The 24,991-nt window shown below is 39.2% G+C and overlaps 1 protein-coding gene across 8 annotated transcripts in view; it reads right to left on the reverse strand.

Moving 5' to 3' along the window:
- The window catches only part of FGD4 (FYVE, RhoGEF and PH domain containing 4), a 104,807-nt gene that overhangs the window by 13,422 nt on the left and 66,394 nt on the right, over positions 1–24,991 (reverse strand). For all 8 annotated transcript variants that reach the window (XM_030237809.2, XM_050985321.1, XM_050985334.1 and 5 more), the window contains exons 3-11: positions 19,963–20,134; positions 15,838–16,330; positions 10,379–10,468; positions 8,211–8,356; positions 4,436–4,592; positions 3,285–3,423; positions 2,297–2,355; positions 1,531–1,677; positions 104–276 (exon numbers count right to left, since the gene is read on the reverse strand). In XM_030237809.2, the coding sequence (XP_030093669.1) occupies positions 104–276; positions 1,531–1,677; positions 2,297–2,355; positions 3,285–3,423; positions 4,436–4,592; positions 8,211–8,356; positions 10,379–10,468; positions 15,838–16,330; positions 19,963–20,134 (1,576 nt within the window). The remainder of the gene's footprint in view (positions 1–103; positions 277–1,530; positions 1,678–2,296; positions 2,356–3,284; positions 3,424–4,435; positions 4,593–8,210; positions 8,357–10,378; positions 10,469–15,837; positions 16,331–19,962; positions 20,135–24,991) is intronic.

Raw genomic sequence — 24,991 nt, forward strand, 5'->3', positions numbered from 1 at the left:
ACACCAATATTAAGACGAAATCCACTGCCTTGTTCTTCAAATCTGTTAATCCACTCTTCTGTATATCTTTGATCTCAAGGAACTGGCTAAAAACACTGCTTACCTGGCCTGCAACTCCAGTGTCCTCTCTTTTCCAGACACTTGGAAAGTGTGTGGATATTCTTCATTATGGGTTTCTATAATCTTCATGCCATCTATGCCAACTCTGGTTCGAACTGAGAACTTGGATCCTACCAGGCTGAATTTGGGGACGCAGTAGAGCAACATATTGTTAAACTGGGGGGAAAAATAAACACGTGGTTTTGCACTAAGAAAAACACAGATAAAACCACAGTTTGTCCACTGAGAGCTGGACAATATCACAAAGCTAGACTTGGTGGGTGAGAAAGCAGGTTCTTTCCTCATCAGCTGGAACATGAGAAGACCAAAGCTCTAATGCAAGGCAACTCCTCTTTCTTATTTCTTTAGGAAGAGGATTCAAGGACAGCTTCAGGGAATGTAAGAAGAATTGTTCTGCACATGCAGCAGTCTTCGCAGTATTTATTATCAAACTATAGTCAGACCAGATATTCTATGCCAATGTAAAGCTTTTCTAACCAAACCTGTTCTTATGCCCCAATTCTGCAAAGCCTACTGTAAACTGTAGAATAAGGACTTTTCCCTTCAGTGTTTACATTTATATTTATCCTATACCAAAATAATTTTGTTTTGTACAAGTTGTAACTAATGTTATTCAAAGACATTATTTGTCTTTTCTCCAAGACAAAAGAACATTTCCCAAAGTTTTTATTACCTTAAACCCTCCATATCAAGGGGCAAAAAATAGTACAGAGAGCAGGACAAAGATATATTCCTTTATTAAAGTAGAACTTTAAATAATGTTTAAATGTCTAAAGCCACAGCCTAGAAGCACAGTTATTAAATCAGATGTAAAGTGTTTAATTTTCTAACTTTTTTCCCCCCTCTCATTTTTCTCAAAATTAATTATTAAAAAGAAAAACCCACTTCAGTTGAATCCTATTTCATGGAAATCCTGACTAGACTATTGCCTAGTCTGTATCACAGACACAGCACATTTGAGCTTGTCACCTCTCATATGAAGAGAACACCATTTAAGTCAGCTGTCTGGCCCCAGCTGAAGCCTTTCTATTCTATGATTTCTCCTTTTGCTTGAAGCACAGATCAGGAGGAGCTGTGCCTCAACATCCTTTATTGACCAGAAGAGGGGCCATGCCAGAGACCCCTGAGCAAAAATATACCAGCAATTCTCACTGCACGGGAAGCAACAAACTCCACCAAACCTCTTCCATGGGAGTTGTAAGGGAGCATGGCTGTACTTTTCAAACTCCAGCTCCCCGGAGAGGATTATCTGCCACAATAAAAACTCCCACAGAACCATGAGACTTACTTACTGGGACCTCAACACATAATCCATCAGGGCAAAGATCCTAAGGTTTTACATTTCAGTTTAATGAGGGTTTCAGAGTTCTCAGCAGCAGCAGCAGGAGGAGCAGCCACCACCGTACTCACCAGGAAAAGGTAGCGCTCTTGGGCAGATGTGTTGCGAGCAGCCAGTTTAAGGATCTGCCCTTCTTTGATCAGCTCATTGGAAGGGTTCACAATGTCTTCCTCTTCTCCCAGCATCTCATAGATCTCCAACAATTTCTTTAGATTCTCCTTTACGGTGAAAATACAGTTATAAAACTTATTAATTGAAAGCACAGGTCTTGATGCAGTTTAAATTAAATGATGGGAGCTGGCATAAATCTGGAGACTTAAGCTTTGGAAAACATATTTATACCCAGCATGTGTGGTCTGACTGATTAATTTAGTTGGTAAAGCTAGAAGTACTTTTAGAAATGTTATATCCTTGGTAATTTTTAAAGCGCAGTTGTTTATACAGTCTGCATTATTTCTTGCCCAAAACACCTGACATTTCAACTAAGATCCTGTCATTCCAGCCCAACCAGGCTGAGAAACAGTAACTGCTCTCTACAAACATTGTCCTGCCCTCACAGAAACAGATGAAACATGGTTAAGAGTTCAGGGCAGTATCAGTGATTTGAGCCAGGAGAAGAACTATGTCCCATTTTCCATTTGAGAGAATTTGATGCAATGACAGATTTTGTCTATCTTTTCCAGGAGCTGTATAAATACATTAAGTAGGAACAATCACTTTGACCCAAGAAACCAATTCTTGCTATTTTAGGGAAGATTTGCAATTCACTCTCCTAGCTTGACCAAATATTGAAATATAATATACTGAAAAGTGATCAGGAAAACAAGGATCATTTACCATCTTTCTTATTGCACTATTTGAGTGACTTGCTGCAGTGGATATAATTTCCAGGGATTCTAGACAGAAGAAAAATAAAATAAGTAAAACCAAAAAGCTGTATTTTTACTTATGTACTACACAGGGGAAAGGGGGGGGCAATGTGGTAATTTCACAAAAATGTTTGTTGTTTTTATGTCAATTACAAAGTACAATAAATTTCTTCAGTTAGCAATTAAAAGAAAACAAGGTAAAGTGGAAGGCATAAAAAACTCATGTAGCAAATAGAAACAATAATGTGGAAAGAAGAAGAGAATTATTGCAGTTTACTGTAGCACTTCAGTACTTAGAATCACATTTTTCTGGGACAAGAACAGTCATGGTTCTCTCCCTCCTTTTTCTCAAAGTAGTTCAGAAAGTCAAACTATATTTTTTCAGTTGCAACAACTCATCTTACAAGTGCTTACTGTAATGGTACTAAGAATGAAATATTTAAAAGAATTATCTGGCAAGTGAATTTGAACACTCCATGCAAATACCTTGAACTGTTCTCACGTAAATACAGAGAGGAGGAAATTTAAAAGTGGGCTGTGCTTTTTCCCTGCAGAAGCTTAAAAATACAATGAGCCTAATTTCACTTCTTTACAAATAGCAGTCAAACATTCCAAATGTGCATAAAGCAAACCAAAATGTCAACAAAAATAAATTAAAAAGCCACCACAAGCCCCGATCATCTGCAAAGCAAACAAATCAAAACCTGTGCGCTATTCCAAAACCAAAGTAAAACTTCTGTGCTCCAGGAGAATACTAAAGGCTTTATGGCTTTAAAATTAATTTCAATTCAAACAGATTTTATTTTTTCAAGGAATGCTATGATTGCACTGAAGAAATTCTATCATTCTTTTCATGGGTAAGTCTTCACTTGATCTTTCCTGAAAATATCTTTCATTTACAGTATCCTCTTACTAATATCTTATTATAGCTCCTTTAATGGCCTGAAGATATTTACTTTCAGCATCTTTCCAGTCTAGGGAATCCTGAGGCAATTTCCTTAGGTAGTCCTTTAGAAGCATCTCGTAGCGTGGAATGCGTTGGACTGGTTCTAGCATGTGATGTTGCAATGTCAAATTTCCACACACTTTTTCCTTCTAAAAAATTGTAAACATATTTCAATGAAGCAGGCAAAAATGTCATTACAATACCGTAAAATAAAAGTTATGGCTGATGAAACGTAAACAATGTATTTTGAGACATGCATGATAGATCTTCTGAAAGAATACAGAACTATTTTACCAAACCAGATAATCAGAAAATCTTCACAAAAAACAACTGTAAAAACTTTTCTAAGTATTTGGCAGTCTTACCAAAAAGTCTTACAAAAAAAAAAAATCTTTAAACTTCAGGGTATTTTAAAATAGGTTTGTAATAACACAATAACAAGAGAAATACTTTTAAATTAATAAGTTCATGACCACATATATAAACAATCATTCTAATGGGCTACAAAGGTATGTCTGAGGAGGGAAAGCTTCCTTTGAGTTTCATTTACAACGTCAACTCCCTCAGCAGTGTCCCTCCCTCAAATTTTAAGGTGCATATTCATTTCCATAATCTTAGATGCAATTAGATTATTAAAAAAAATTACATTAAAACCTGCATTGTTTTCTTCCCTGGCTTACAACCAAAAAACCCCACAAAACAATAAAATTTAGAAATATTCCATTCTATTTCTAAGTGCTCAGACTGCAGGACAATTCCCAGAGACACCCCCAGGGAGCACCAGAGGGTGTGAAATGAGCCCTTGGAAAAGACTGGCATCCCTGGGCTCTTCAGGATCTAGGGCTGCACTGCCTTTTCACTTTATCCTAAAATGGTATTTACTTTGGTATTTACAAAAAAAAATGCACTATTTTTATAGTCTTCAGATGTTTCAGCCTTTACAATTTGCTCCTCTATTTTGCTGGAGAACAATCTGGATTTTTGTGGGTGGGTTGTGCACGCACACAGGAAGGAGTAGGGAAAAACGCAGTGTGAAGTGGATAAAAACAACTACCTTAATTCTAAGGGATTTGGTATTTAATTTCCTCTTTAATCCTTTTTTCATCCACAAACACGTATTTTTATATATCCCTTGAGGATCCCCATTGCTCTCCCCATTACCTGAATGTCTTGGATGATGAATTTGAACTGAGGTGACCGTTCAGTCCACGTTTTCACCAGTTCCATTGCATTGTCAAAGTTCTTCACGTACTCGCCGTACATCTTGAGGAAAGGAGCCAACTTCTGCAGAATATCTCCAATCCTAGGGGTGCTGGTCCTGCAAAGTAAGAGGGTGGAATCTCAGAGCAAAACGGAAAGAAAAAAAGTCACTCAAGGTTATAAAAGGTTTCAAGTGTTTAAGAGAGAATCCTTCTGTTTGGGATCGCCTCATATGGAGCTAAATCTGAATTCACAAGGAAAGAGTGTTTGTATCCCCCTTTAATGATGTATAAGCACCACAGGTCATCAGAGGACTAAAATAAGAAAATCTAGAAGGAGTCTTTGTATCCCCTTTGATGATGTATAAGCACCACAGGTCATGTAGAGGATAAAATAAGAAAATCTAGAGTGTTCGTATCCCCTTTTGATAATGTATAAGCACCACAGGTCATCAGAGGACTAAAATAAGAAAATCTAGAAGCAGTGTTTGTATCCCCTTTGATGATGTATAAGCACCACAGGTCATGTAGAGGACTAAAATAAGAAAATCTAGAAAGAGTGTTTGCATCCCCATTTAATGATGAATAAGCACCACAGGTCATTTAAAGGATTAAATAAGAAAATCTAGAAAGAGAGTTTGTATCACCCTTTGATGATGTATAAGCACCACAGGTCACGTAGAGGACTAAAATAAGTAAAGCTAGAAATTGAAGACATGAAAGATTTTATTTACAAAACATGGCCTAATTTATTTTATCTGCACTTCCTAAAAATTGCATTATCTTCTTTTGATCATAATTTAATCCTTAAAATATCTAACCTGTGGTTTGGTTTGAGGGTTAAACCCATTCTGTACAGCTTCCACTCTGTGCCTTCTATAAATATACGTATTAACATTTGGGTTTTAATTACTAATTATCTAAGGAAACATATGAAGGAAAGATAATCCCTTGGATTCCAGTCTTTTGTGAGAACTTTCCCACGTTTTTCCCAACTCCTGATGGCGTCTTCAGATAAAACAGAGTAGTAAAGTAGCAGATGGAGAGGCTGAGAGAAGCAGCGCTCCCAGGGCACACAAAAAATGTGGAGCAGCACACAGGCACCTCCAAGAACTACAACACGAAGCACATTTCATGACTCATTTTCAGGGACAGACTCAGAAACTCAGTATCTCAGTGTGGATTTCTAAAGGTCTGAAATCAATGTTCTCATAGCTGTCTCAAGTGAAAAATTCTACAGCCCACTCCAACAAACACCACTTCACTGAGAGAAAAGCTGTGCAGAACAGAAAAGTTATACTTGAACAGTGAATATTGCAGGACTGTCATAAACTGGTCCAGCTCCAGCTGCCTCTGCAGGGCAGAGAGTTCCTGTGTGACACCTGGCAGAGGCTGGGCTGCTGCTGGGCTGGCAATGAGGGGACAAGACAGGGTGGGAAGTTGGTCTCTGAAGTCATGCAGGGTTCTTCTGTTATTCCCAAGTGTCTGCTACTGGTCATCCTTGGGTGCAGAAGATTCAGGGCATTGTATCTCATTATCTCCTTTGATAGCCTAGTGAAAGGTCTCCCTGCCCATGGAAGGGGAGCTGGAATTAGATGATCTTTAAGGTCTGTTCCAAGCCAAACCATTTGATGATTCTGTGGAATGGGATCACTGTTGTGCTCTGTTCCACACTTTTCATGAGGAATATATTGCAACAATGCTGGTTCTGGTGTTCTCAAGCCATATGTTGTAAGAGATTCAGCTCCAGCTGTTGCTCAACTCATCAAAATGCAGCTACCAGACAATTTCACTTTCACTTGGTACGTTTAGATTCACACTGCCTTTTCTTCCAAAAAAGAATTTGCTTTGATCTGCTTTACATATTTTTACATATTTTTACTCTAAGTTTTTAATTTAAATCACAACTCAAGAAAAGTTCAGAAATTTTTATCCAGCTTTTTTTGCTGGAAGATGAAGAATAATAGAAGCACATAAAGCTACCCATAGAACATCCTTAATTTCTTGAGTCTAATGAGAGGAACTTCTGAGAAGACTGTATCTGGCAGGAGCTATTATTCCATCAGAGACCAGTGATGGGGAGAGAAAATTACCCCAGATTTTACTTTCAGCAATGATCAGAAAAAGCTGTCTTCAAGTGCACCCTTTATTCCAACTCCTCCCAAAAGCACAGTGTTTCAAGGACATTTGAACAGGTACAGCACAAAGGTTGTTTTCACACAATTTGGAAAAGATAATATCCTTGTGATGCAATTTATTAGCTCTGCACCAAGAGTCAAAGCTTATCTGCAAAAGCACTTTTCAGCCTTTGAAGCTATATAATTACACACACAATAGTAGGGAGCAGTTTAGCATTTTGCAAATATGTAAAGTAAGGCAACCATATTCTGTGCTCCATAAAGTGTCTAGAGCAGAATTTAAAGCTTACACCGTGAATCTCATTTCAAATTACACAGCACTGCCATAATTTGGTGTGAGCTGTTTTTTAAACATCCAAACTCCACTTGTCATGAACATGCACTCTAGTGTAATCCAGGCATTCCCATTTCCTATCAGATTTTTTTCAACTTCTGTTAAAAGAAATGGGTAGTTTTTACTTACTCAAGTCATTCTGAGGGGAACTTCTTATATTTCACAATGCTTACATTTTATTACTTCCCTGCATTATAGACTACCCAGAGGTACCATGTGTTTGTGCATGTGAAGTATTCTATTTTAAGGAATCATCATTTAAAGGGGAATCATCTTACAGAGTCAGAAGATGTACAGCTGCTGTCTAAAGCACCACTGTATGGCACAAGATTTTCATATATATCACAAAAAAGCTTTTTTCCCTCTCATTTTTGGTGTGGTTTCTGACAATAAAGGAGCTATATGATAGTGTAGCTGGAAATTATGTATGGACAAACACTTGAATTCCTCATAATAAATTCTAGATAACATAGAATATAGAAACAAGTGCTGAGGTGAAATGACTGGATGAAACTCTATTTACAATTTCTTTTTAAATGAGGTTATACTTTTTCCTGAAGAAGGTAGGGAAGCAGCAATGGTTTGAGACCTTTTCATTTTTTTTTCAATTGCATAGAAGAGACCAAGAATGTATGGCTATGTTTTAATATGTCCAGAATCACACACACACACACACCAAGGCAGGGTAAAGATACAAAATATGTACATGAGTATTACACAGTATATTTACACCTGTTCTATCCTTGCTGGCTCTAAATAGAGATCAAGAAAAGCTGAGGGGAAAATGGCCCTGAAATATATCTGGCCTGGATTTTAATTTCAAACAGAAAACTAAAACATAGAGGAAGAAGAAGATTCTGTCCCATGTTATTACAAAAGGCAGTAACAACAGAGGTTACTGTACTTCAGCACTGTCATAAACCATGTATGTGTGATTTACCTCAGCTTTGTACTCTGCACAATAAATTCACCAGGTAGCACATAATTAGAGTCTGAACCCCCAATTTAGCAAGATTATGAGGACTCTCACTGGCTTCTGTGAGATTACTCATGATGCCTGTCCTTTATTTTGAGCAAATGATGCCAGAACTCTGCTGAGTCAGATCCTGAGGAAGAGTGGAAGAGCAGATGTTCTCCTACTCACAGTGGTTCCTGGGCCTGGAGAGCTTAATTTGAAGATACTTTCCCTACCTCAACCCTGCAAGACAAGAGAGTTTCTACAGACACAGTTTTAGAAGTGTATTAACCAGGGAATTGCCTCTTACCATTCTTGCATTCTTTTTTCAAGTTCTGGAAGTAAGAATTTACTGTGGAAGGCATTTATTGATGAAATGTTGGAGAAGATTTTATTAATCACTTCAGGTGGAAATGAACCTCTGTTGGCTTCCTCAAGGAGTCTGGAATAGAATACCTGCAATACAGAAAAAGAGCCACAAACCTATCATCAGCCTATTATATTTAACCAATGGAAGACCACCTATCCACCCCTCCTGGCAAGATTAATATTTCACTAATACAGATGGGTAGTGATGAGCTCATTCATTGCCTTCCCCTCACTGGAAGTGAAAAGCTTCTCCTCCCCCTACACCCCATTTTTGTTCTTGTGAGCCAGGAGAGCCCTGCAGGCAGGGCTGACACAAGGGGAGCCAAGCTGAAGCAGTTCCATTTGGGAGCAGCTCCAGACATTTCATCCTGTCTGTTTTAACAGCTAGATCATCTCAGCTTTCCCAGTCTTCCAGCAGTATTTTCTACTCTTCTGTCCTTTGCAATTAGCATGATGTCTGATCACCATTAGCCCCAGACCTTCCCTGAATGCTGTATCCCCTTATCCTTTTGAAATCAAAGTAGCTGGCAGACTAAGAGTGGTCCCCACGTATCATTTAAAGTACAGAAGGGACCCAGTTTATTTATTTTAAAATAAATATATTATAGCCTCCTTTAAAAATAAATATATTCTTTCTCCTTCAGTAGGCTCAACCTGACTAGGTGCACTACAAAATGAGCATCAGTTAATATGCACATCACAAAAAAAACCCGTGCTTTTGGAGAGCTGTTGTCCCTCTGCTACCCTCTCCCATGCTGGAACAGATTGTATATCCCTAGAAAAGGCTTCAAAAGTCTGGGTAAGGACTTGCAAAAGAAGAAAAGAGTCTGAAGATAGGAGCTTTGATCACCCCAACTGAGACAGCCAGAGTGTCTTAAAAGAAAAAAAGCCATTTTTCTGCCACATGCACCCTAAACCATGCCCAGTTTGCTGCACTGCCAACAGGACAGTTAGTTACTTTGAAGACCATAAAGATTACACAACTTTTTAACCAAGCTCAGAAATATAACAGTCCCTTCCTAGTCTTCTGCTTTTCTCTCATTAGCAGCAGCTGAGCAGCTGTGTTTGAAACTCCTTTTTCAGAATTCTCTCCAGTTAATATTTGGAAAACAGACATAGCAGTGATGCACTTATAAAGCCATCAAGGAAAATAATTGTACATTACCCATCAGAAAAATCTATGCAGGAAGTAAACATATTTTTTTTACTTTTAAATTTCTCTAAATCACTTTTTTTCCCCTGCAATATTTTAAATCACTTTTTTTTCCTGCAATATTTTAGCTTTTAAAAGTTACCACACATCCATCACAATGTGGGTCTACTGTTAAAGCCACTCCTTGAGGACAATTACTTAGATCCCCAAGCAGCCTGAACAATTATTTTACAGTTGAGACTTTTTACTTTTCATCAACTTATACAAAAACTTCTGCACTGGACCTGAGAAATTTAAACAGCAGAGTCTGAGAAAAATCTCCTGTAGTAAGGCAACACAAAGCTAGAGGCATCCAAATAAAGTGTGTGTGTGTGTTATGTGGAGAGTAAACAAGACTTAGGAAGGAAAATTCTCAAGTGCAGACTGTTAGGTTTAAGAAATATCAGCTAGATTGTGCAAAGCATGAGAGTCCAACCCTTTCCTTGCAGAAGCAGTAATTTCTGTTTCTAAATATATAATGGGAAAACAGAGGATATTCTTTTTGGAATGGGCAATTTCTAGGTCTTTTGGGACTAAAGAAGAATTCTGATTGGGTGGCTCAAATTAGAAGGATTTAGTAATTTTCTAATGATTGCAACATTCACTCCAATTCACTAGAAGCCAAGACATGGTTATCCATCCTCCTTGTTGGCCACCAGCATGATTGCTTGCAGTGACAACCCCACACACAGGAGATATTGCTTTAATAGCCAAAAAATTCTAATACTTATTAAAAATACAGCACTCTTAAAACAGAAGCAAAGGCAAAACCATGAGGCAACAGAAAATGACTGACTGGGAAATCAGCAAGTTGTGAAAAACATTCCACATCTCATGTAATTTATACCCACACTTATACATGGCCATTTGAGTGAATTTAAGGCAACACAAGAAAAGCAAACTTGAGAAAAATGTACCCCATCGAGGAGGTCCAGTCGGCTAACGTAGGCCTTTTCTGTTTGCAGAAGTTCATTGGCAATTTTGTGACGTTTCTGCTCATCTGTCTCCTGCAGGAAAAGAAGACCAACTATTAGGATACTGAAGAAAACATCATTTAATAATAATAAAAAATTTTAAAAATACTCATGACTACCTTATTGTTTAAAAACTGAAATACAAGTTTAATATTTAGTAATAAACACCAACTTTGAAAAATGCATCATTTCCCACAGTTTAACCAACACATACAAAGGCCAGAGAATGTTAAAAATCAGTCAAATTGTGAAGCAAAACTCAAAGCCTAAAAGGTGTTTTCCAGTTTGCATAGGGATCTTTGCCAAAGCACCACCTCCCTACTCAACAGATCAGCTCACATCCTGGTAACTGAGTACCACTGACCTTTCAGAGCTGGAGGAGCTGATTTACAGAGTAAGAGGGAACAGATGGGAGCACTCCGTGTTCACCCCCGCCCCATTTCAGGAGTTATTTGAACTGAGTGTTCTCTGCACAGCAAAATTATTGAAAAATGTGGTACAAAATGTTTTATGATCACCAATAGACTCATTGCTGAATAATTACTGACTGCAATTACAGGACTCCTTCATTAAGTCTTTATGGAGGTAATTTTTGCATTTTAAGGGACGTTTTCATTTAAAAATCTTTTATTCTACAAAATATATTTCTGATTCTTCTGCTGAACAGCAACTTAAAACATTCACTCAATGTTCAATATTAAATAAATATGTTAGAATATGTAATTGTAAGTTGCTGGGCAAAATTACTCCAAAACAAACAATGAAAGGACAGCCCTCTACAATGTCAAAACATTAGGGAAACACCTCAGGCTTGCAAGGCTCAACAAACTGACACTTCCATGACAAGATTCTTTCTCCAGATCTAGTGATAGTCTGCTCACATCTAACAACATCAGAGTCTTCCTGAAATAAATGGCAGTATTATCACAGGGCTTATGGGAAACTGGCAATTGCCAGACAAACCATAAAACTTCTCCATTAAAAAAAATAAAGAGGAGAGCTTGAGAGAGTGGTTTCTGATTTCAAGCTGCACACTGCTTCCCACGAGGCTATGATAAACATTTGCAAGTACCTTTACAAAAATTGTGTGAAGATTATTGAAGTGCAGTCTTATATTTGAAGCAGTTCAGTGCATTTTCCCCCATTTTGGTACTCAATAAGTATTCCAAATTTCAACGTATTTCAGTTCTAATCTGCAGCGTTCACAGTTGCACTGCTACATGGCAAACCTCCTCCCTAAAAACAGGCTTTCAGTAGTGACTTCAAAGCTGTTCATTAAATCTGTTTAAATCAGCATAGCAACCACAGCAACCTGCAGAACAGTGTTTTAAGTGCTGTCAAGAGACATTGCAGGGAGTGGAGGATTAGCTATTACAGACACAGCTTGCTGCTTAGTGCAACCATTTACAAAAGATCTCACATGTGGACTTGAGGCACAAAACCATGGAGGTTACTGGTTCCTCAGTAATTTTTTTTTCTCACCCCAGAACCCCACTTTCTCCCCAAAGCAGTGCTATAGAAGCAATCCACAGCGCTTAGAAGATTACTTGAACTAATTAAGAGAGGGGAAATCATGTATAACAAATGCAAAAAAAGTCACATAAAATGAGCTGAGCCCAGATTTCCAAACCAATTCTTGAACCTGCACCTCCTTTCTGCATCAACTGCACGACCTCACAGGGGGATCTTCTAAATGCATACCACAGATGAGTTATACTTTAATCACTGCAGCGTGTTCCTATTGCAGCACAAGAACACCCACCCACAGGTCAGAGCAGTGCAAAATAAAGAAAACCCTACTACTGCTTTTCTTTCAGCACGTCCTCAGTGGGAAGCAGGGGTTGCTGCTGAGGGGAACTTGAGGCAACAATTATTTCAAGGAACATTTTAAACTTCTGTGACAATCCATAACACATGGCAACTCAACATATAAACTGAGCAGAAATGTGCTATATAGAGAACATTTACACTACACAGGTGTAAATTTCATTATTTCATCTCTGGAGCAAAATATCAGTAGTGTGAGAGACCAAGAGTTGCATCAGCAGGGACTGCAAACCTGAATCTCTTCTCCAATGCTTACAGTAAATTTGTCAGCTGGATCTAGTTCTTTAGTGCAAAGCTGCTCATCACTGGAATAATTATATTACTGTGCAAGCTTAAGAAATTAAAATAAGTGATTTTGAACTTTGAAATTAATAAGAAGTGTGAAAAATGCTGGTGAAAGTATGAACTTTCTTATCATCCAAACCAAACAGGAGCCATCTCCTGTCAAGAAAACTGTACCTGCCAACATGACAGTGATGTATATGATTCACTCTTACTCATGCATAGTCCTTGCCCCAAGGGCTTTGAAGGAATCTATTAAACAACACAGACACGGTGAGAGAAGTAGAGTATGAACAAATAAAATTGAAATTACACTGTGCTTGTTTCTTGCACAGCAACCAAACAAGCAGGAAGATTCTGGTACCCCTAAAGTAGTGACTGTTCACAAAAAGATTCATGCATTTATGTTGGTTGCTTAAGATACACAGCTTTGTTCCCTGTACTATTCCTAAAGAAGACCAAAACCTGTAGAATCAAAAAGCTGGTAGAACCTTTCAAGTCTTTCAACACTAAAATATTTCTTGGCAGAGAATTAACTTTGCAAACCCCAAAATTTTACCCTGGTTAAACTGAAACATCACCCCACATTTAGCAATCCAGGATCTACACTGGGTTTTTGCATCTGAAACATCAGAGCCCCCAATACTATCATTAAAAGAAGACATCATATACGGACTTGATTAAAAGATGTTCAGTGGATTCTCCCCCATCTGTGGCATGCAGGCAGTCTATATCCCTGTTTCCTACCAGTCTCACAGCAAACACTGACACATTTGTCCTCTTGTCCTCAGTCAGCTGCAGCAGCAGATTCCCCACAAGATGTTATTCAGGAAGTTAATTGATTGAGATGTTCTTGTACTGTTCAGCCTCCGTAATTTAGACAGACCAATTTTTATAACAGGAGGTGTTTCTGCTGCAAGGCAGCAAAGTTTTAACTTTTAACTCTCTTTTTGCTTGTTATGATTGTGTTTCATTACCTTCAAACTAATTCAGTCAATAAGAGAAATAAAGAATACTCTGGTTGTTTGGGGAGATTGTTTCAGATCACTGCCAAATTTAATAAGTTTTGCTCAACTTTTTCCAGAACCTCCAGTAATCTGTCTTTATTCACATCTACAGTGACTGGGGGGAGAGGGAGGGGAATGATTGTAAGAGCAACACTATTTCAAAACAAGCCTTCTTTTCCAAGTCCAAAAAATAATTTCTGCACTGGTTTTGCACCAGCCACCAATTTAATTCACCCCTTCCAGCTGTGGATTTAGGATTACTTGTACTGTACATGTACACATTTACAAAGAGAGAGGGCACCACTTTCTGCTCTTTCCTGAACCAAGAAACATGACATGCAAGAGACAAGATACTTTGCATCAGCATCAAAATACATATATCAGACTCAAAGTTTGACTATGACTCACATGCATCTGCTGCTTTTGCTTTTATTCAACTGTACTTGCATTTCCAATCAAAAGGGCAGGAGAGTGCTGTTATCCTGTGTGGAGCAACTTCAGCTGGATTGCATCCCAGTTTTAATATTTTATAATGACTAAGTAGGCATTTAACAAAATCACAGATTGTCTAATCCTCTTACTTCTTACCAGTGTGTGCTTGAACACAGAAACAGCTTAAAGCTCCACCAGAAATCTCCTTTTGCTCATCATCCTTCTCCTAATCCAGACAGCATGGCAGCAGCTGCTTAGACCACCAGAGGGCTAATTTCCATCTCCAGGTTGCATTAATCCAAACTAAATCAGTGTTTGATTCTGTAAAGGGTGGCAGACACACTTCTTATCCCCACCAAACTAAAGGGAAAGTCCTTGCTGCACAAGGTATCTCAGGAAGGGTTGCTGTGACCCAGCTCAGTTTTACAGATTCAGTTCTGCACCAGTGCAAGCTTAAAAGTCATCCTGCATGGCTATGTCTTGGTTTTGTACCCTTCAAGCACCAATGAACAATATACATCTAGTTACAGTCACATTACACCTCACAAGCTGACTCAGTGTCAATATAAGACAGACCACATGTGCTGGTCCCAGCAGCTCAAAGACAGATTTTAATGAGATTGCTGCCATTAGCATTTGCCCAGTTCCTTCCTGAACTTTAAAACAGAGCTGCTTCCCTTTTCAGCTTTTTTCTTGAAAATGCTCCCAGCACCTTACTGCATGACTTGGATTCAAGCTTAACATTGTTGCCCACTGAGAATTCAGCACTTTATAGGCACAGAGAAGGGAAACAGGCATTACCCAACAGGAGACAGGTGTGGCAGGCTAAAAGTGCCTTGGGCTGTACCCAGGCTTATGCTTAGGTGGGGAGCATAACATTTGTTCATTACTGGAAAAAAAAAACCCAAAACCTAAAAGAAAGAAGAAAACCACACAACCCATCACTTTCTTATGATTACCCAGGATATTTCATCCGCCTTTCCCACTCACAGAATTTACCTCCAGGCTTGTATGTATGTGACCCTCAGCTAACCACACTCAAGGGCTGCAGTGAGCTGCTCCAGGTGCACACCTGACCAGCAGTGAGGAGCTTTTCCAGCATCAGCTGTTTGGCTCTGTGGTGAAGAGGAGAAGCTCCCCTTGCCAAACAGGGGATGGCTGGACCAGAACTGTTAATCACATTTACTGCTTTGGTAGAAAGAGGCAAACTCACAAGTAAACCTTCACAAGTGAAAAATATGCACCATTTTTCAGCAATTAATTTCCCAAGACTGATTTCCTTCCACCCACTTACTTCGCTTAAGCATTTAAAATCTTCCTCACGAGGGAACTCAAATTCATCATGATATAAGTTCTCCTTGCTAAAAAGTCATGTATTTAGTATACCCTGAACACTGCATATCTATCTGATCACTAGCAGACTGCCACTGCCTCTCCAGCTTTGACTGGACAACTACATCCAAGCTAGGGATTCACACAACTCTTCTGCCTGAAGCTCTGTCATGACAGTTTACTGCACATGGCATTTTATTTCGTATACACCACTAACATGTGTCCCTTGTAGGCTAGCACAGCTGAGGCATGGTGCTAAACAGGCACATGTTTGAGTTTCACTTTTTTTTAAACCTCAGATAACTAATGGGGAAAGAGCCAAGGGGATGAGGAGAAGAGCAAAGGAGGGGAGAGTGTGGGAAAAGGCAAGCAAGATTTTCTTCTCATCTTTTTTCAGAGGGAAAATCACCAAAATATTTTCAATTTCTAACCTGCTCCTGGAAGCCAATTTTTGTAAATAAAAACCTAGAGAAAATAAAAAAAGTAGTGCTACATCAGGAATGAAACCATTTCTCTCTTCACCTTTATTTCTACCGGTTGATCTTGTTTACTGCTTTCCTCAGCTGGCTCTTCCTTGACATCAGTAGCAATTCCTAGAGTTTCGTTTTCGGGTGGGAGCAGCGTGTCACTGCTGGGAGTCCTGTGGCAGCTGTTGAGCATCTGCTCCTCACAGGCAGCCTCACTTGGCAGGGACTCTCTGCGAGTGCTTTCTCCATCCCCGTTTGTCAAGCCGCTGTCCACGGCACCGTCCGGGAGCGGGAGCGGGGTGGACGCGGCCAAGCCGCGCTCCGGCGATCGCCGCTCCTCTTCCTCCGGCCGGTCCTGAGCCACCACGCCGTTGGCCGTGGGCAGCTGTGCAACCTGAGTTCTGTCAGTGTGACTGTTTCCCTGTGTCTGTAGTGAGGGCTGGGAGGGGAGTTTTGGCTGAGGTGATGGTGTGGACCCATATCTTCCTTGAGATTTAGTGATGTGGAGAACGGAGGAATCTTTCTTGAAATCGGTAGGATTCAGTGAGCTAAAAAACACCAAGCAAACAAAGCATTGATGAGAGAAGAGTTAAATATGGACTTGTAGAAAATATGGGAAGTAGGAGAGTTGCACTATATAACCAATTTCTTCCCCAAAAAATCATCCTTTTCCTGTGTTAATATTAGGAAGTTCTGAGACCTGAAATGCAATAAAACACTTAACAAACAAGCTTCTCTTACCAGAAACCCAGACCTCTGCCTATTGTGAGCCATTGCATCCCTATGCATCTTGGATCCCACGTGTATGGGAGATTTATGTTGGATATTAGGAATAAACTCTCCACTGAAAGGATCAATGAAAGGGTTGGAGGGAACCCTCCAATGAAAGGGTCATCAGGCACTGGAACAGGGTGTCCAGGGAAGATTTGAGCCACCATCCCTGGAGGTATTTAAAAGATGTGAAGATGTGGCACTTGAGGAGGTGGTTTAGTGGTTTGGCAGTGTTGGGTTAACAGTTGGATTCAGTCATCTTTTGCAACCTAAATTTTTCTGTTCTTAGCTCCATGAAACAGGGCTGGAAACCAAGGAACTGATAGATGAAGCAACTTGCCCAAAGTGTCCCAGAAGGTTATCGGCAGAAATGGAGCAAGGCTTGTGGTTTCCCAACTCTAGTCCGCTGCTTAAGCTAACAAGTAGCCCATCACCTAACAGCTCTTTTATTACAAAAATTAATCAAACAAAATCAATAAAGAACATATAGCATCCCTTTCCTTAGTTCAGAATATTACATGAGGATCATTACATTTTAATCTCATTTCTTTTCCAGTTTCCTTAGTTTGCAATGTCCTTTTCTCATGCTGCATCTTTTCTAAAAATCTTTTTCCTCCAAAATCTGTCTCTGCTTTAAAGATACTATCTCTTGTTCCTGACTGTCCTCTAACTATTCCTAGTATGGACTAGGAATAGTTAGTTAGTTAGTTAGTTAGTTAGTTAGTTAGTTAGTTAGTTAGTTAGTTAGTTTGTTAGTTTGTTAGTTTGTTAGTTAGTTAGTTAGTTAGTTAGTTAGTTAGTTAGTTAGTTAGTTAGTTAGTTAGTTAGTTAGTTAGTTAGTTTGTTTGTTTGTTTGTTTGTTTGTTTGTTTTCATCCTTCCATCTTCTGGAAGGATGAAAACTGCTTACAAACTGTACTTTTATTCTTTATTTATAGGATACTTCACACAAATGTGTAAAGTACAAACTGCTGCAAACATATCCTGCAATTTTGTGCACACAGACCAAAAAGAACTTACACTAGCTTTATCTTCTTCCATCATCTAACAAAAAAAAGTTTGAATCACTTTTTCTTTAGTCATGTTAAGACTATGTTTTTTTTATTAAATGAACTTAACTCCAGGATAAAATTGATATACATTTTTCAATTGCCTGCACAAAGAGGTTTAATTAACTTTCTGACACGCCTACATGCTTGTAGGCTGTACAGACTAGGAAAATAAGTTATTATAGTTGACAATCACAGTTTGCAGCTCATGAACATGCTACCTAGCCATTTCAAATCCTTAATTAAATTGAAGTTCAGCTTCACAGAAGACATATTTTGTGGGTTGAGCTCATTCAAAAAACCAGGAATTACTTCCACTGCCAAAGCAGGATAATCCAGAACCCAGCATGCAAATCATGAAAGTTTCTCATAAGCAGAGATCACAGACTTGAGTAGAATTTAGTCACTGAACAGATATTACTGGTGCACCTAATAAATGATGCTGCCCAAAACCAAGTCAGCTTCCCATAGGCCACAAAATGTCCCTACTTGTAAAGGTCCATCAACAAGGAAGTTTTATGTCTTATTTATAGTTTCCTTTGATTGCATATATGGAAGAAGTTCCTGCACAGCACAGCAGGCAGGTCTAGGAGGAAGAAATGCAGGGCTCAGTGCTGCAGGGCACAACAAACATGAAGTTTTCTTTCAGAAAAGATTATTTATTTATTTAGGATACTGCACTGTTTAAAAGCTGGGTGACGCTTTGGAGGAAGACTGAAAAACAGAGTGATAGCAGGATTAGAGACTGGTGTTAAAAGAATTCACAAGACCTCCAGTGCTGCAGTAATCTGTTTTTCCCATCTCTGAGAATCTGTCATCACCAAGTGCAATTAAGTCTATGCCTAATGACAGAAGTTTCTTGCAGATAAAGCCCTGAAGTTATTTCTATTCCAATGGACAAAGATACTTTTGCAATGCTCAGCTGTTTCCTAATAAAGGATTAAATTTCTCCCATTTTGAGGGGAAATTCTTTTAATGAAAGCCCTTTTTCTCTGGCTCCACAGCAGGTCATGCATTTATGTACTCTGCTGTACATCATTCATTCACTCCCACAGGGGGCATCCCTTCTGAGATCCAAGGGATTTCATGTCCCAAGGGAACATGAAAAAACCACATCCAAACATTTCAATGCACAATTGTCACTGGACAGTTTCTTGAGCTGTTCCTCTGTCATGGGCTTTCTGGAAAGTCACTCTCTTTGTACAGAGCAGATGTATTTGAAACCTCTGTTTCAGAGCTTATAATGCCTCTACTTAGGGATGCATCATGTGCATCTAATTAAAGTCACCCAAGAAATTATGAAAGCAATGTTGACCATGTTGTTTTTTTTTTTTTCCAAAGTTCCAAATGTTTCCCATAAACCACAGAATTGAAACTCAAGAACAATGGGCTTTTCCACCAAAATCACCAAGTACTACAAAGCAAGCCATTTAGGGAATGTATGTCATACCCCTACAAAAAATTTGTGGAGTTCACTCTCTTCACATGAACCATTGAAGAAGTTAAGTCAATAAGAAATTTAAACCATTATTTCAGGTTTTTCTATTTGCTCATAAAAGTATTTTTTCTTCAAGAAAAAAAGTATTTAATAGTAGCTTCAATATTAAACTTATTTCAAATTGCTGACATTTTCCAGGTTGTTTTTAAAATGCTGCAGGTTTCTCTTTCTTTTAAAGGAAAATTAGGACTAACACCTTACAAAAAAGCACATGTTGTTAAGCCAAATATACAACTGGCTCCCACTATTTCAAAACACATGCAGTTCTGCCATCTCGTCCTTTAGCAGGGATAGGAGTGAGCCCTACCACAGTACAAACATTTTTCCTCACAGTGATGCCTCAGGTTTTAGCTTTTATAGCTTTCAGATTCTGGGCTGCTTTAGTGTGTAGTTCTGAACTTCATATTAGGGGATGGTGAGCTCTCTTCACAGAGTAGGGAGACAAAGCAATTCCTTCTCTAGCCAGGGACAAAGGACAAATGATCCAAATTTCAGGCCCAAGAGCAGAAACAACGTTGGACTGAAGAGAGGAAAACAAGAAGGATGGGACTTCTTAAGCTGAAGCTCTAACTGGACAATTAACTCCAATATGCAAATGGACCAGAACTTATAAAAGTGTGAGACCCCATGACTGGTTGTGCATTTTTGGTGACCATTTTGGTTCATCCTGGGTATAGCCCTGGCTGGGCTCTTGTGCTGCCCAAGGTGTATCCATTGAGCCTTCTAATAAATACCTGCTTTATTCTTTAGCTCTGCCTAGCCTCTGTTCCAGGTCAGCCTTCACAAGGCATCAACAGGTTCCAGTTCCAACAATCCCCACACAACAAACAGAGTTACAAACCAATTCAAATTCTGTCACATACCTGCCTCCCTCAAAGCGGTTGATGAGATCTGACACTTTACTGGACTTTTCCTTTGTGACACTAGAAACAGCAGCAGGTGTCTCTTCCTCCATTCTTGGTTTCTGATTTGTTAAAGCTTTATGCCTAGGGGTTTGGTACGTTGCCTTCTGCAGATGAATTGGCTTTGGAGGCACTGCAAAGAACAACAACAACAATCAATCAATCACTCACTCGTATTTCTTTGAGTTTCTAGAATACAGAATCATAGAATGGTTTATGTTGGAAGGGACCTTTAAGATCATCTAGTTCCAAACCCCCTGCCATGTGCAGGGACACTTTCTGCAAGACCAGGTTACTCTCACAAATGAGATTTTTGCATTAAGAATTCATTGCAGCAATGAAAAGGAGATACTCTTGGCTTTATTTAACCTTAAATCTTAAAAATACAGGGACTTCATATAATTCTTCATGCACTGTTTGGTATATTTTGTTATATTGTTATATTTTTTGACTAAAAGCTAAACCATATGCTACTTTAACAAGCTAGAAAATTAGGGAGTTTTCTTGTTTTCTTTCTGTGTATTTGTTTTCATAGGGTACTGTAGGAAATACATATGAGAAGTTGATGGTTGCAGGTTTTGTAATAAAAAAGAACTAAGCACAAAGGAAAGAGAAAGGAAATTGCTGCCCCAAAACTCTGGTGCTCTCATTCTTTACCTTATCTCTTGTGACCTCAATAATAATCAGCAAAAAAGGTATTTGCCTTCAGCTTTAAAATTCCCTTACTCTCTGAACCTTTGTCTAATTATACTGCTAAAAACCCTCCCCCCTAAAACATTTTTTTTCTTTTTGCTTTTTCCCCATCCTTACCATAAGTCCTTCTAATTAGATTGTTGATGATCAGCCACTGCTTAATACAGCAGTGACTAGAACACAAAAGACAAGGTGACACATAAAGCAGCTGAAGTCACAGCACTAAAATCTTTAAGCAACCATGCAGCATTTGTGGGCAACAAAAGCACATCACAGTCTGGGCTCAAATGCATTCCACATTGGAGCAATGAATGTCCAGCTCCATCAAAAGGAGAGACTTGATGGAAAAGAACCTTAATTCATTCCCAAGAACACCTGTTCATTCCCACACACATCCCCAAAACATACTGTGGGAGCAGTGGAAGCATTTGATATTAAATTGGAAAAAAAATTATTGAAAGGCATAAACTGGCAGGAGTAGGCAATATCCTGCCAGTGGAACCAGTGGCCCAGGGGTTCAGGCACTGCTCCACAGGCAGCACATCCCAGTGGGGCACGGGTACTGGCCCCACTGCAACTACAAAACCTGCCAGTGAGCAAGGGAAGGGAAGGGATGGAGGACTTGAACTGGCATTTTTTACCACTCTTGTGGTAGGGACAATAGCTCTAGAACAGGATACACAATAGATGGATGTGGAAAAGCCATGTTCCTTGCATTGCTGATGCTAGAATGTCTTCCTAGCTTACCCTGGATAACCCATGCACCACAGGAATGATCTTGAATCCCATCAACTGACATTTGAAAGGGATGTTAAAAAATTCTTTCAAATATGCTAATCATAGATGGTGATAAACTTGAAGCAATTAAGGGCAATTTTTCATTTCTTCCCTTCATTTAATTTATAGGTAATACAGGAGGTAATATTTGCCTGTGTTTCCAACAACCTAATTGCAGTTTAATGGGATTGCAGCAATCGCTGCAGTTTGAAAAGTACCATGAGAGATTCTATGCAGAAATGAATTCGCCATAAAAAGCTTTAGACTTCAATCACATCAGCTGCAAAGGCTGACAGATGAACTAATCAAAGGGAAGGAAGACAGTTACTGTAGGTCAGATGCTTTTACTGTGCATATGTGCACCCTCAGTCCTCAGAAGCTTTATATTTATGAACACATACAAAAAAAGCAAGTTTGGGGAAGGATGCAGTATGGAAGATGACTCAGAATGCTGTTCTTTTGAGATTGTTATTTGCAACCCTGAAGCAAGTGGATTATTAAATTGTGCAACTGCTTCAGTGTCTGCAGTGACTGCAGTCCCTCCTGAGAAGCCCCATGCAGCTGCTGGGCTGCAGTGCAGTGGAACAGCTTTCCCCAAATTCCCTCTTCCCAGGGAGCTCGGGCAAGGCCTGGCAGAATGAGGCCAGTGAGCATCCCATAATTGTCCGAGCACTGAATAGCTCCCTGTGCTGACAAAGCCATGGGACAGCTGAGGAAAGGAGACACATCACTGACCACAGGCACTGCCATCCCCCTGGGGAGGAGGTGGACAGCAAAGGGGACACAGAGTGGATTTGCTGACCAGCACCCCAGCAATTTGTAGGAATTTCTTGCTCTTGCAATGGACTCTGTATAACCCCCAGTCCTGGGAGTTCTCTTAGGCAATGGACTCATACAGCTCTTCAATTCTTCTGTACATCTCATGAAATGGTAATATCCTCTCAAGGATATATTAAACTACTAAACTTGAGGGAATTAATGTCTACTGATAAAGCAGAAGGAATTAGTTGCTAGCTATTTTTATACCGGATCCACAGGGAGAAAAATCAAATTCTAGGGCATTTTGTGGAAGTGTCACAAACTTTTGCAGCTGAAACACCACAGCTAAGCAGCATTTACACATGGCAAGCAATGAGGAACCTCTTGTCAAACTGGACAATTCCCCTTATACTGAAAATCACTTTAATGTCTTCAGAAGACAACCACAAACCAAGCAGCCAATTCACTTAGGCAAAATATTTTATTCCTTGCTCCCTATCAGCACCTAGCAGAGAGCATTTCCCCTACCATTTGCTGTAGCTACTGCATGGTTCAGAAATAGTGCTGTGGAGAAATAGTCACAAGATCAATGGAAAGAAAAGAATCAGTAGTGTGTAAAAAAAAAAAAAAAAAAAAGGCAATCCACAACTCTCAAACCTTCCTGTAAGGTCAGCCTTGTTAACAGGGATTATGGAAAGCAAATTCTATTAATTCTCTCCTCAATGTGCTTCTGTAGTGTTTTGTTTTAATCAGATTATTTTTCAGTATGTGCAGAGCAAGGATCTTAAGGGGGAAAAAAGAGAAAAGACTGCCCTATTGTAGTAACCTGCATAATACACAGCTCTGTTTGAGTCTATAAATACTCTTGCCTCTGTACTGCAGAATTTTGAGCTCATTAGGAGATATGAACTGCTTATTCTGCCCAAAGAAAACCCTTCCCTATACTGAAGGAGCAGATACTGTACACTGCCAGCCAAAATCAAGATTTACGCTGCAGTGCCTAGCTGTGCATTTAACTTTGCATATATTCATAAGGAAATGCCAGGTACTGCTATATGAATGGTTCAAAAGGTACAACCGCCTTTGCAGACTCCAAAGCATATCAGCAAAGGTAATTAATCTCTTGTCTTAGAAAGAATAATGTGTTCAATGGTTAAAAATGCTGCTATGCCTTGGCTCAATGAGAATTATGTTAAAAGTTCCTGTGGTAAGCAACTACAGCTCTCCTGGCTGAGTCATCCATCATCATCTCCCTGCATGCTCCATCACCTTCAGGAATATCAAATGAGCACTGCTGAAGAGATGCCAATGACTTATACTCTTAAGAACAATATGAAACAACCAGTAACCTAAACACTGGTTGAGAACAGCAGAGAGAAAAAAATTAATTTTCTCTTTGAGATGTGCGTTTCCATAGTTTTAGTCCATGCCACAAGAAGAATCTTTCAATAGTATATCAAGAGAGAAGACCAATAATAATCAGATGTCTTTTGTTCTCTCATTTGTCTTCTTCACAGAGATAATTTGGGGGTTTTTTAGTTTTGTTGATAAAAGAGACATTGTAGCAGGTTTCTTAAAGGACCACCCAGACTGGAGAAGCCTACCTGGGAATAGCAGTCAGTTTTAGTTCAATTCACCTTTCACTGTACAAGTTTCTTTTGCCAGGGAAGTACAGTCTATATCTCAGACCTTTAAGAGGTCTCTCAGCTTTTTTTAAGCTCAGGCCACTGTCAACTTTTAACCACAGACTATATAATAACTGAGAAAGGAAGGCAGGATCCCTGCTACACAGCAGATAGGCAGCTAAAATTGACTGCCAAAGTTTAAACGTTGAATCTGTTTCATCCTTATCATTTCACAGTAGCACAAACCAGGCCAACTTTTGGAGTGGAAATTTACCTCCAACCCAAACAAAAATGCCTCTTCAGCCTCAGCAGGAGATTCATAAGTACTCCTAGGCTCTCATTAGAAAAATTTAAATGAGCAACTGATGCACAGTCTTGAACTGACAAGGCACTTCACTGCTTTGAAGAAGTGTTGGCATTTCCACATATTTTGCATCCTACAGTAAAACTGCCTGACACAAACAGCAGTTTCAGTGCCCAGTATTTAGCAATTTGACATCATAAAAGAACTGATGCAAGAGGATCAAAGAGCAAGGAATAGAAGAAATTAGGGGGAAAAAAAGTCAATTTTTACATGTCACACTACATGAACTCTGCTATTGCAAGGTTCAGATCTACTACCCAAATATTTGTAGGTAAGGGCAAATTTCAAATTATTTAACAATTTGCTTCTTCTCTTGTGGATTCATATCCACAAGAGGTGGCAGCACATTTTGCTATTTCCAGTGACTGCCTCCAGTCTGGATTAGCCCACTTAATCAGGGAATGCACTGCACTGGTGCAAAGGCAGCACAGCACATCTCACAGCTGCTACAGACACACAGACTCTGCAGCCCCAACTCCTTTGCTCAACTCCCTCATTGGCTTTTCAGCTTTGCTCCAAATCTGTTCCAAAGATTTTCCTGAATCAAACTCTGCTCCAGACAGAAATCTGACACATGAATTGCTGACTTGTTGATGGAAGGAATTACTGGGGAACAAAAATTGATGGAAGGAATTATTGGAGAACAAAAATTCTGCTATTACTAATAGTGTATGAGACAGGTTTTTCACTCCTTGAAATGCCAGGGGGAAAAATTAAAATGAAAATAAAGACTCTTATATTGGATTGCAGGCAGAAATTTATTTACTTGACC

This window comes from Serinus canaria, chromosome 1A (assembly GCF_022539315.1).
Source record: "Serinus canaria isolate serCan28SL12 chromosome 1A, serCan2020, whole genome shotgun sequence".
Taxonomy (NCBI): domain Eukaryota; kingdom Metazoa; phylum Chordata; class Aves; order Passeriformes; family Fringillidae; genus Serinus; species Serinus canaria.